Source organism: Ictidomys tridecemlineatus, chromosome 1, assembly GCF_052094955.1.
Source record: "Ictidomys tridecemlineatus isolate mIctTri1 chromosome 1, mIctTri1.hap1, whole genome shotgun sequence".
Classification (NCBI taxonomy): domain Eukaryota; kingdom Metazoa; phylum Chordata; class Mammalia; order Rodentia; family Sciuridae; genus Ictidomys; species Ictidomys tridecemlineatus.
In genome coordinates, this window is record NC_135477.1 from 93,491,798 (window position 1) to 93,505,401 (window position 13,604).

General features: G+C 33.0%; 1 protein-coding gene across 2 annotated transcripts in view; it reads right to left on the reverse strand.

Annotated features, from left to right (window-relative positions):
* Positions 1–2,964: 2,964 nt before the first annotated feature.
* Edil3 (EGF like and discoidin domains 3) overlaps positions 2,965–13,604 on the reverse strand; it is a 394,473-nt gene continuing 383,833 nt past the window's right edge. For both annotated transcript variants that reach the window (XM_040271830.2, XM_005315666.5), the window contains one exon: positions 2,965–5,958. In XM_040271830.2, coding sequence (XP_040127764.1) covers positions 5,809–5,958 — 150 coding nt within the window. In that variant the 3' untranslated portion in view covers positions 2,965–5,808. The remainder of the gene's footprint in view (positions 5,959–13,604) is intronic.

Below are 13,604 nucleotides of genomic sequence, written 5' to 3' on the forward strand. Positions count from 1 at the left end.
TTACACAGTTCTTGGCACCAAACATCTTCTGTCTCCCTATCAAGCCTCTTAACAACCTCTATTGACAGGAGCTGTCCAGTTCTGCCTTATAAACCTAGTGTACCAAAACTAAGCAGCCTGCAGACAGTACCCATGAAGAAAGCAGCTCAGGGACCATCTTGCTAGTGGTTTTAACTTTTATGACTGTGTCTCAGAGAACGAAAACTAATTTACACTATGATTAAGAATACATACACACTCAGGAATATCATTGTGATAAAATAGTTTATAAAATAATTTTTATGGTGCACTCATATTTCTTTCTTCTTGCCTCTCTCTCCAGACCTCTACTCCTCTCTTTTCTAGTGTCTTGGTCTATTTAATGTAAAAATGAATAAAACAAGTCCTTACTCATCAATTTATCAATCATTGGCAGTTTAAAAACCATTATTTTACTATTGTTTAAACATGGATCTTGGATCTCTGTCCTCAAAGCCCAAGTATCTTATCAAGGTATTTATGCTACTGAAAACAAATTCTTTTTAGGGATACTTCTGTTTTCAGTATTTATTTATTTAGTGTATTATTATCTCAGAAACTTGAGAACCAAGGAAGTAAAGCTGCCTAAGGTTTATTATTTAGTGCTTCCTGTGTTATATGTCACTTTTAACCCCTTTGTTCAATTTCCCCTCCCTGGGCCCAGGCAGAAAACTACCATTAGCCTTGTACAGCACCCGATGCTTCTGTCTACCAGGGCCACTGGTCTGAGAAGCTCTCTTCCTGAAAGACAAAGTCTTCTTCTTTTTTTTTTAATGTTTCCTTTCAATCTCTGAAATATCATTTAAAAGTGGAAGAATTATTAAATATGTGTATATATGTTTAATTTGTCACTTAGTTATTTATCACTGAAAGCATTCCTTCTCTATCAGTTGCACACAGTCTATTCACCACTGACTTCCTGTTAATTCTCAAAAGTGCTTGGGCCTGATGCTTCTATAAATTATCACAAAGCTGTTTCATTACAAAGCTGTTTCCATACTGGCCATGGGGGAAGTATTGTCTGAATGCGTCATCAGTCTCACTGTCACCACTTCCTATACAGGTGGCAGCAGGTCGAGCTAACGTTGCAATTTATCATCAGTGCTAACATATTTATGGGTGGGCATATGAAGGGCACCATGGGGTTTTTACATAAATATGGAAGAGCGTGGTTCGTGTATCTGAATTGATTACAATAAAATTAAATCAGAGGCAATCACCATATGCAATGTTTAATCATAAGATGTGGTGACCATTTGCTGATGCTATTGCACCATATTTCCACAGCATTAGTGTTTTCAAATGACTCAATCAACTTCTGCCAAGTTATGCAAAAACAACTAAATGAGATGTCTTTTCCAAAAATGTTTTCTTCTTGCAGCCACCAAATTCATCTAATAGAAATAGCTCTTTGAGTAAGTGCCACTTGCCTACTGTGCAAAACACTTTATTTTGCAGTGAAGTTGAAACATCCAATGTGAATTATAGGCATTTACTACAATAGAATCAAGGAATCCTATTTCCCCCTTCAAAATCAATAGAAAAATTGCTACTTACATGAAGCATTTTTTTTTTCTTTGTAAAGACAAATGACAGTGTATTTTGTTTCAGGGTAGTTGAGACATTTTTCAACTAGTAAACTGGTTTAATCCTCCATTTTACCTGTTCAGATAAAAGTATCCTTTTTCATCTCAAACGCTAGAGGCAATGTTTTTCACAAATGATTAATCTACTAATTGATTATTAATTAAAAAACTAGTCTTTTCAAAAAGAGATAGAAACCACTGCTTTTTTGAGAGTAAACATTTAATATTTTGTTACTAAAATTTTTACTTTAGGGATTTGTATTCAAAGTTGATGTGGTACACATTTTAGTTTATATAGATAAAATGTATTTTTATTTATGAAGTTATTCTTAATTCATTTTAAAAACAAGTTTTAACCTGGCCAGGCTTTTCTCTTTGAAATTCTAAATGCTTCTATTATTTTTGCATCTTGAACCAGTAACTTTAAAAAGCTTCAGAGCTGGAAATATTTTGTTGGATAATTATTCTGTGCTCAAAATGAATTTTTGTCCTATACAGATGTCACAATTCATTTTTGGCCTTCTTGAAAATATTTATGTATAATTACTTTTATTTAAAGTAACACACACATTAGTGTGTGTGTGTGTCTGTGTGTGTGTGTCTATGTGTGTGCATGTGTGTTAGTCAAACAATGGAGCACCACTGAAACTTTTATATTAAAATTCAATTAAACAGGAACATATATGAATAAACACATATAATAAGTGAATACTGAGAGCTATCAAAGACTCATGAAAGTTCAAATAAGTAGTCAATATTCAGTATCTTAGAATTATCATAATTTTTTTCAGTCCTAAGAAAATATAAAAAAGTGGTAAGTGCATCTACTTAACATTTCCCTAGTGACTTCCAGAGAGTCAGAAGGAGGATTTATAAAGAAGCCAAATGTTATGACTTCAGTTAAGCAATTGCTGAAGTTACATGGAAAATATATTATTAGTGTCATATGATTGCTTGCTACTGACTGGCTCACCTCATTATATTCCTGAGTATAATGAACTGAAACAATAATAGAAACAATAGCAACATCTGATTAACCACAGGCACATCACTCTTGCAACACAACATTTTAAATATACATGAGGAAAAAGGTTGACTTGGGATTATTAATATTTAGTAACATTTCTACAAATTAAAGGAATGTGAGGATGTATACACTTTAGCAATCTTTGAAAGACCAATTTAGCTCATATCAATATATTCTGCAAGGATATTGTAATTTCTATTTTTTTTCTGTATCAGTTTAATTGATCTGTGCAGATAAAAAAGAAACCAAGCATGTGGTCAAGAGTAGTGGGCACTCAAAGACAATTTGTGTATTCTTACAAATGTGTTTAATTATAACTCCTTGGAAAGTATCCCAGATTTTCAAAAGTTTATTTTAAGTTTGAAGACTAGACAAGGTCATACTGATTTTACAACATCCTACGTGATTTAAGTATATATACAAAGAAAAAAAAACAACAACATTGGAATATTACACAGCTTGAAAGTTTGTAAAGGTTACTGTGTCTTGGTTATTTTTGTTCTTCCTGACACATCACAGCCAGCATTCAGTATTATATTTCATAATTTGTTAACTAGCAAAGATACAATCATTAGTACCCTAAATCTTCAAAATTCACACCAACCACTATGAAGTTGTTCCAAAAGAGAAAGTCAACCATAAAATTGTAGTTAGTGAATACAATAAATGCTTTAAATAAGATGTAGATTCAATGGGGATGTTTAAGTCATGAGTTTTATAAATTTTAAAATTAGCATATTGCAGTTACTTAATATAGTGAAGAGTAGGTGATTCCTTTTGTTTTCTGCTTATGAGATTTTACTTGTTTTAGAATTAAAATAAAATAAATTTGCTTTACTTTGATGTCACTGATACAAGTGACACAAAGGCTACTTCAGAATAAGTATCAACATTTTCACATGTGAGAATCCCTTTACTGTCATCAGCTTTGGGCATCAAGGGACAAACAGAATCCCCATTGGACATGCTATGTTGTGAAAAGCACATCAGTCAGAGAGAACACGCCCAAGCAGGGGAATCATTTTAGTGTCTTTCAAAAGGTAACTAATATAATTTTAACCAACTATCTTGGAAAAAATATTTTTAACAGGTGTCAATAGAAAAACATTCAAAATATCATGAGAACATTAATAATTTTGGTGAAGTAAGTTATCACAAAGAATTACTCTTAATTTTTAATAAATACTCCTAAGAATGAAGAATCATGCATGATCTGTAAAGGAAAACATCTAGAAATTCAGTAGGCCAGGAAATCCAAAAGAATTAAGGACCATCGGCTAGATAACTAAGTGTATACATATTTTTAAATCTTAAGTAATTACTTATAACATGACTTTAAAATTTAGCCCAATTAAAGATATTTTTCATTTAATATTATCTAAAAAGAGAATATCAATAATAGAATAATTTTGTTTTTGAAGATGTTGAAAACTAATTACCATTTCTGAGGCTTAAAAATCAATAATTTCACAATTAAGCCCTAAAGTAGAAAGCATGGGGCATAGAACCAATATGTGGCCAGCCAGTCCCCTTGGACCAATTAACTTGCTTTTACTAAAAATGTCAATGTGATTGACTTTCTCTTTGAATTCTTCACTATGATTGAAGACCACTCCATATATACATCAGTAAGAAATGCTGTTAACACATGGACAGACAGGACAGTAACAGTCTAGTGGCTTTTGTTATGCAGCACAAAGATTAAAGGAAATAAAACTTAGCCTTGTTGTGTGGGACCTTAACAATTCGTACACATACCATCCTTCCTTTTCCAGGACCCTTAATTTAAAATTCCAATAATTCTGTTTCTAAGCCTTATAAAATAAATACTTGTGAAGCTTATAAATTAGATGTTGAGGACTTTTATGGAGGCAATGTAAGCTTTAATTTTACAGACATGTCACGGAAACCTCCATTATCAGTAACAAATTGTTATGATAATTGCTTATTTTTTCAGGACCTTTGAAGCAAAATAAATAGAAATCAATTTTCATCTTGGAAATGGTTTACGACTTTGTCATTAGTAAATACTTTGCTCCTTACAAATACCTACACAATGTGCTTTCCTGGGAAACCACCATCATTTTCAAATATCAATAAAATTTTAGTTTCACAGGAAATGCGGAGATGAACAAAGAAACTATGAGTATGCTCGGCCAAGCTATGCAGCACTTTGTTAATATCTGCTTGCTAATTGTTTTAAATAGACAAAAAAAAATTAAAAATTGAGAGACTAGTATTTCTAGTTTTGAAATTCAAAGATGAGACTATAAATACCATCAAAATGAAGATTTAAATTTAAAGGTACATAATGATTTTTGTTGTTTCTTTTAGCAAATGGCATCATGGTGTTCACAAAGGAAGTATTTGGAAATTACCTCATTACACCTTCCTTCAAAAATAAAATTTCATATTCAATTTACCAATATTAAGTATAGTTCAATCTACTGCTCATTAATCAGGTTCCTTATATATGAGTAAATATGAATATTCTTCAGGCAAATAATTGGAGAAAAATTCAGTTAGGAAAAAAGGATTGACTTATCCAGGCAATATAAAAAGTAAAGAATACACATGCCAAGAAAAAGGAAAAAAGTTACATAATCACTAATTAGAAATAATGAAAGTAAAATGAGAATCATAATATTAATTCGTACTGCATATTACAGATTCTTCTTCTAATTCTGTTATAAACACTGACAGTGTTAGGTAGGCACAGGGAAACAGGATGATGCAGTCATTACAGAAAAAAAACCCTTATTGCTAACATCATAGTTTTTCTTTTATAAGAATTAGTTGAGTATTGATTTTAAAAGCTCTATCAACTTTTACCAGATAACTATGAGGTTCTTTTTTTTTAACTTTTGCTATAAAAAGAAGGCTACTTTCTTTCCCTAATGTAGTTCAACCAGTGCAAATAATTCAGAAAAACAATGAGAAAAGTAATTTACAGTTAATGTGATGGTTACTTAAGAGAGGTGAACAATAAAAAAAAAAATCAAATAATCAAAAAGGCAGGCTTAGACCTCCTTAAAAAGACAGTTAGTGGCCTACCATAATTTGAGCACTTTTTCATGAAAACAAACCCCGTTCAGTTTCCTACAGATTTAGCACAGTTTATTCCATGGAGATACTTTCAGCGAAATAAAGAAGGGTGTTGTGGGATGCGCAGCCTCTTCATTCCTCCTCTGTGCAACCCAGCAGCTCTGACCGCAGTGTGATCCTTCCGTACCAAGACCAAGGAAGGATTCTTATGTGTCGTGCATAGATGGGAGGGTCGATGACATTTTTTCTGTGGGTGTCATTGTCAAAATTGCCCTGGAAGACCTAATAAAAAAGAAAAAAAAAAAAAAGATTTTCAATCATCTGGTCTTCTTTTTCTACAGAATAATTTTAACTTACTTATTTGGAATGTATTTCCCAAATGCAAGATTTGATAACTATGAATTATTTTCTTTGCTTCCAAAGATATTGCAGCCTCTTTTTTAAGAGATCATTTTAAATTGAATTTTCAATTAATGTTTAAAGAGTTAGAAAAGGTAAGAGTTGATTCTAAAGCTGGAAGATATAATTTTTATCTGCCTTTCTCCATTTTTAAAGAATGCAACAGATTTTTTTTTTTTTTTTTTTTTACAAAGACTGATGCTGGTCAGGCAGCTTGTCCAATTTACTGTCTTTTAAGGAATAATTCAGAGATCTAACTTGCTTTCAGATGACAGCCATCATTTGGAACATGTGTGCTTCACATTCACAAAATGCAAGGGGAAAGAATGTTTTAAAGAAGAAAGTTTGGAAGCAACTTACATTATTCTGATCATACTTGACCTTAACTAATTATATGGCCTTTAATTATGGAGGTTGGGAATTGGAGTACATGGAGATTTGGTGAGAAACAACAGTTCTTATCACAGTGTCATTTGTTCACTTCTTATATAGAAAACAAAATTAATTCATCTCCCAGAAAGACAAACCTATCAATGCTTGTTCTGAACTAGATTTTCTTTTCATCTACTAAAACTTGGATCCATAAGATAAAATGTTATAATCATGTGACTTAAAATATTTTGAAATTCTTCATTGCAAGGCTGCTTTCATTCTTATTCTTCTTTTTTTTTTTTTTTTTTAAAAAAAAAGATTTTATAGATTTTTTTCCCACAGAGTTGTTTTTGTTATTTTTCTTTTGTACCAGGGATTGAAGCCAGGGGTGCTTAACCCCTGAGCCACATTGCCAGCCCTTTTAATTTTTTAAATTTTGAGACAGAGTCTTCCTAAGTTCTTAGGGCATCAGTAATTTAGTGAGTGAGGCGGGCTTTGAACTTGTGATCCTCCTGCCTCAGCCTCCCTAGCCATTGGGATTAGATAAATGCCAGTCACCATGCCTGGTCCATAGAGATCTTTGAAGTAACTTTGACAAGTGCCAATTAAAAAAAAATTGTAACACTGGGACCTTGATAAGAATGACAGTAAATTATAAATTACTTAGGCAGAAACCGAGTTACTTATTTATCTGAAGATTTTATCACTTCTCCTACAGATTTTGAGTATTTCTTATTAAAGTAACTGCTAACATTTTATTGTTTTCACTTAGCTCAACTAGGATAGTGAAAATCTTTTCAAGGTGTTTCCTTCATACTAATAAGTTTTCCTTTTGACTAGCCAGTTAATTACGTATAATAATAAACTTATTTATTAAAAGGAAAAGCGTCTTGTGATTGAAAGATAATTTTTTTTCTTATTTAAGATTAAAGCATGACCATATGGTCAAAGGAAGAACTGAAAATACCTCCCCCACCCCCAAAAAGAAACTTCATCCTATAAGAGAATACCTAACTAACATCTTTGAACCTTTTCAAATTATAGGGAATGCTTTAAATATAACTCTCTAGAATAAGTTGGTTTGGTCTTATATGGTCACAAAAGATTCCCCTAGAAAGAGAAAAATAAAGACACTTTTCTTTAAAGCATTAGACAGTGTGGAGCAACATTTAGAGTAGGTAGTCATCCTGTTATTTTCATGGAAAGATTATTTGCCCTTGAAAGCAAATGGAAACGGCTGTCCCCATCTGGTGGGGGAATAATTTTTCAACTTGACACAAAATACATCTCAAAGCTGATTTTTGAATAAACATTTGCTGAAGAATAGAATACTGAACTCTGCTTAGTCCTGAATCCATCATCCTGACACAACAAAATTTATACTAATTTAATAGGAACTTTATCTCCATCAATGCTCTGGCCTATATTAACCAAGGAAGAACTTACTCTGTATTGCCATGTGTTACTGAATTAACAGTGTCTCTGTTAGCAAATGTTTCTCCATATAGGAAATACCATGTAAACACGTACCAAAATCTGGAAAGACCTAGTCATTTCAATAGCAAAAAGAGGGTACATGCTCTGGTTTCCTGACATTCTCTCTGAGCACGATATTGGATTCAAATGCTTCACTGTAATGTTAAAATTTAATATGGAATCTAAAATCCAATTTTGTTCCCTGCTAGAGAACTTAATGTATATCTTTGAAATAATAGATTTTAAATTCATTAACTTTCATTGCAAGATCTATAACAGTTCAAAATATAGTGTTATAACACCTCTTGGAAGAAAAAAACAGGAAGAAACAATTTTAAGACTCTCTTAGCACAGGTTTTAATGAGGAACTATCAAGACACAAATCATTAAATGATTGATTATACTTATTTCTTCATAATGTATTTATTTCTTTATAATATAAAGAAAATCTGCTGGTTCTGAAGTTGAATACATCTTTGAAAATTCAGAGTTTTTGAAATATTTAGAAAAAAATCATAGCTATTTTGATGCTCATTTAAAGAAACAAGTGAAGTTTCAGAAAACAGGATGATTTTAAAATGAAAATGTACTGTGAAAAATAGCCAAATTTATATTGAAATTGCCCTACCCGTGGTCTTAAAGTACCAAAAACACAGTTTTGTTTTGAGAGGTTTCTCAGTAATGACAGCGCAGAGCACAAAACACACAGTTGCTAAGAGGACATCTTGCGGTTGCTGTGTAAACATGTGGCACATGAGCTGTTTTCTTGTCTCCAGCCCTAGGAAGACCCTGCATAAGGACACCATTTCTATGTTTACCTGGCAAAGGAATGCAAACACAGTATTTTGGGTTGCCTTCATAAAATATCTAATATTTCTAAAAATGTGGGTTTCAGATGCCCACTTTAAAGATATAGGCACTCCAACAGAAATTGAAGTCTGAAAAGGCTAATGGAGAATTAAATCACTATATGGAAGGGAAAACATTTTAAGTGAGAGACACAGTTTGATTTACATTTAGAAAATATATGATCAAGTTTCAGTTAGACGAGGAGTCTAATTAGCTGATGACAAGTTTGCTGATATATTCAAACATGATAATGCCTATGGAGTCTTTGAGGCATTTCTAACATATGGGGCCTCAAGAAAAAGGCATTCAAGGCACTTTGGAGAGACTTCCATAATTACAACCTAAGAGAGAGTGAAAACACAGTACCCTCAACTTAGATCAGATTTTGTATTTTGTTTTCTATTGTTGACTCTCTAGTAATGCTAGTTGATATTCAAATCAGGTTTTAGTGGGGATTCAATCCTCAACACAGACAGAATAGCAGATAAAATGTAACAACTAAATGTTGCTTCGAGTGACATTTTTATATATTTTTAGGATGAGACTTGTCATTCATTTTTAGGGACCAATGTCTGTTCAGACCAGGGTAGCTGTCATTAACAGGAGGCTGCCCAGGCTCATGAAGAAAAACAAGACTGTCCTTCATGACATGGTTAGAATGGTGGGGCATATCTCAGCTCTTCTAACATTCATGGACTAGGACTTTATTAAATATACAGAAATTATTTGGGGATTTTTTGTAGATATTTCTTTAGAAAAATCATCTGGTTCATAAAGATGATCTTCTTTTTATTTTTTCTAAACTCATTAAAATTTTTAAATAGATTTTCATTATTTTAACCATTTGGAATTTATGTACACATCATCCAAATAGTGACTGGTTTTAATTTCCTGAATTCTTCAAGGTTAAAGAGTCAGCATATTATTGAGGTCTCATCATAATGGAATGAAATTAGAAATCAATGATAAAGTAAAAAATAAAAACTACTCCAACACCCAGAGATGAAATAATACACTACCCAATGAACAATGGGTTGCAAAAGACATCAAGGAGGAGATTTAAAAATTCTTACAGGTGAATGAGAACACTGACACAACATTTCAAAATCTCTGGGATACTATGAAGGCAGTACAAAGTGGCAAGTACATTGCATGGAGTTCATTCCATAAAAGAAGAAAAAGCCAACAAATAAATGACCTAATACTACATCTCAAAGTCCTATAAAAGGAAAAACAAATCAACACCAAAGCAGTAGAAGACAGGAAATAACTAAATTCAGAGCTGAAATCAATGATATTGAAACAAAAGAAACAACTGAAAAATTGACAAAAAGTTGGTTCTTTGAAAAAAATAAATAAAATTGACAAACTCTTAGCCATGCTAAGAATGAGAAGGAGAGAGAAAACTCAAATCATAACATACATGATTAAAAAGGAAATATCATAACAGACACTACAGAAATACAGAAGATAATTAGAAATCATTTTGAAAACTTGTACTCTAATAAAATAGAGATTATTGAAGGCACCAAAAAATTTCTAGAGACATATGAGTTGTCCAAGTTGAATCAGGATGATTTACACAATTTAAACAGATCAATTTCAAGCAAAGCTATAGAAGACACCATCAGAAGCCAAGCAACCAAGAAAAGCCCAGGACCAGATGGATACACAGCTGAGTTCTATAAGTCCTATAAAGAAAAACTAATACCTATACTCTACAAATTATTTTGTGAAATAGAAAAAGAGGGAGCATTTCCAAACTTATTCTATGAGGCCAGTATCACCCTGACTCCAATACTAGGCAAAGACACATCAAGGAAAGAAATCTTCAGACCAATATTTCTAATGAACATAGATGCAAAAAATTCTCAATAAAATTCTGACAATTCAAGTACAAAAACATATCAAAAAGATAGTGCACCATGATCAATTGGGGTTCATCCCAGGGATGCAAGGTTGGTTCAACATACAGAAATCAATAAGTCATTCATCACATCAGAGATGTAAAGATAAGAATCACATGATCATCTCAATAACACAGAAAAAGCATTCGACAAATATAGCACCCCTTCATGTTCAAAATACCAGAAAACTTAGGGATAACAGGTACTAATCTCAACATTGTAAAGGCTATCTATGCTAAGCCCCAGGCCAACATCATTCTAAATGGAGAAAAATTGAAGGCATTCTCTCTAAAAACTGGAACAAGTGAGGGATGCCCTCTTTCACCACTTCTATTTAACATAGTTCTTGAAACACTAGCCAGAGCAATTAGATATAAGAAATTAAAGGCATATGGATAGGGAAAGAAGAACTCAAAATAGCACTATTTGCTGATGATATAATTCTCTACCCAGAAGACCCAAAAAATCCCACCAGAAAACTTCTTGAACTAGTAAATAAATTCAACAAAGTAGCAGGATACAAAGTCAACACTCATAAATCAAAAGCATTTTGGTATGTCAGTAACAAATCCTCTGAAAGGGAAATGAGAAAAACTACCTCATTTACTATAGCCTCAAAATATACATACAAACACACACACACACACACACACACACACACACACACACACACACACGGGAATCAACCAAACAAAAGAGTGAAAGACCTCTACACTGAAACTACAGAATACTAAAGAAAGAAATTAAAGAAGACATTAGAAGATGAAAAGATTTCCCTTGTTCTTGGATAGGCACAATTAATATTGTCAAAATGATCATACTACCAAAAGCACTATACAAATTTAATGCAATTCCCATCAAATCCCAGTGACATTCTTCACATAAATAGAAAAAGCAGTCATGAAATTCATCTGGAAAAATAAGAGACTCAGAATAGCTAGAGCAATCCTTAGCAAGAAGAGTGAAGCAGGTGACATCACCATACCAGACCTCAAACTATACTACAGAGCAATAGTAACAAAAACAGCATGGTATTGGCATCAAATCACTATGATAGGAGACAGGCAAATGAGAGTGGTGGGAACATGAAGTTAAGGAAATAATTCTAGAAAGTGGGCCCACTGTGCTGAATCCTATGTGCTTACTTTTCTAAGCAGCAATCTACCTGCAGATCTGCCTGGCTTAAGTGGACAGGATATGTCACATTCCTCAGCAAATTATCTGTTATCTACAGGAGAAATGTAGCTTTAAAAAAATCCCATTAAGAGAAATGCAAGTTACCCTGAAGGGGAGGCTTTTGTAACTCTTCCACAGACCAGATCCCAGAACTCCAGGAGTTAAGGATAATTCCCATAACCATAAAATCTGTAAGAACAGATTCCTATTTGAAACAGCACCAGGGGCCAAAGTGATCTAGAGTGGTCATGGCAAGGGGGACTTGAAAGTCTGAGGTCATCCCACTGTAGTCAAAAGTCAAGAGGTGGACAGGAGTGGGATCCTCTAGAAACTTCTATGGAATCCCTCATAAAACCAGAGGTCAAGAAAGGCATGCTATCATTCTCCTGCCACCCACTCACAGTTGAGAGTGTCCCCTTTCCCTTTTCTTGTCCTTTCTTATAAAATCATATCTGTTGCTCTGAATGACATGTCTGAAAGCTTTCTGACTTATTTGCAAGAACAGGATCCAAGTGGGGAGGGCTTTGTACAGTCTCAGTTTCCCAGAAGCTCCGGCCCTGTAATAACTTCATCCCTCTGCCCTCTGGCCCTTATTTCTCTTTTCATATGTGTAGACTCCTACACCTGGCATTCCATACATTATGCCAACAGAAGTGGTGAATAAAACTTTCTCAAGTTTTTTTTTTAATTGTTTAAATTTGCCTTGTTAATGGTGTCAAGCACACCATTATCTTTATTGACTACACCTGTACACTAAAGTGATGTTCTTAAGAAATAAAGGACAGATAAAAATTCCACTTTCCTAAGGCAACGTGTGTGTGTGTGTGTGTGTGTGTGTGTGTGTGTGTGTGTGTGAGAGAGAGAGAGAGAGAGAGAGAGAGAGAGAGAGAGAGAGAGAGAAAAGATGTGGCTGAAAGTGAACAATTCTTTATTTGACATACATGATTTCATTTATTTATCCTTTCATCTGGAGGACTTTTAATAATGAAGTTAGATAAAATAGTCTTTACTAGCTGTGATCCTTGAGGAATCTTGCTGTAATCTAATTCTACCCATACAATAAAGAGATTTGAGACAAGGAAGAGAACTCAGATCTGCCAGCACTAAGTTCCCTCTCTAATATTTCTGATGTGGAACTTTTGACCTATCCACAGAAAGTCTCAAACAAATAGTGCAGGTGTATATTTAGATAATTAGAAAACCTAAATACTTATTAGAATTATGCCTGTCTATAATGTCAACCTACTAGTATTTTATTATCAATGAGCAGAGAGACATTTAGCCCATCAAAACAAACAAAAAATTTTGACATCTTTAAACAATAACAATACAACTCTTTAAAAATTCAAATCTAATGCTTCAGGAAAGATATTCAGAGCTAAAAAAAAATCTTTGTGTTATAGAATTTGAGATCTGACTTCATCTTGATTGCATTCCATTGGATACCCTATGTTTTAACTATGACTCAAAGTGTAACAGTCTGAACACACAGTATAATACTATTAATTTACTATATAGTATGAACAGCTCAAAAGACAGAGAATGCCTTTACTGTGGATGCAGTATTTTGATAAATGCTATTTTAAATTTTAAACCTGTTTAGGTTTGGGGTCATAGTTGATTGATTTATGGTTAGATAACCTCTGAATTTTTTTCAAAAATTTTATCTTAAGCCAAGATTTTTAATTTTTTTTTACTTGTGAAGTGATTATAACATAGGTGCATAAATTTATATTTATTCTAATTTTA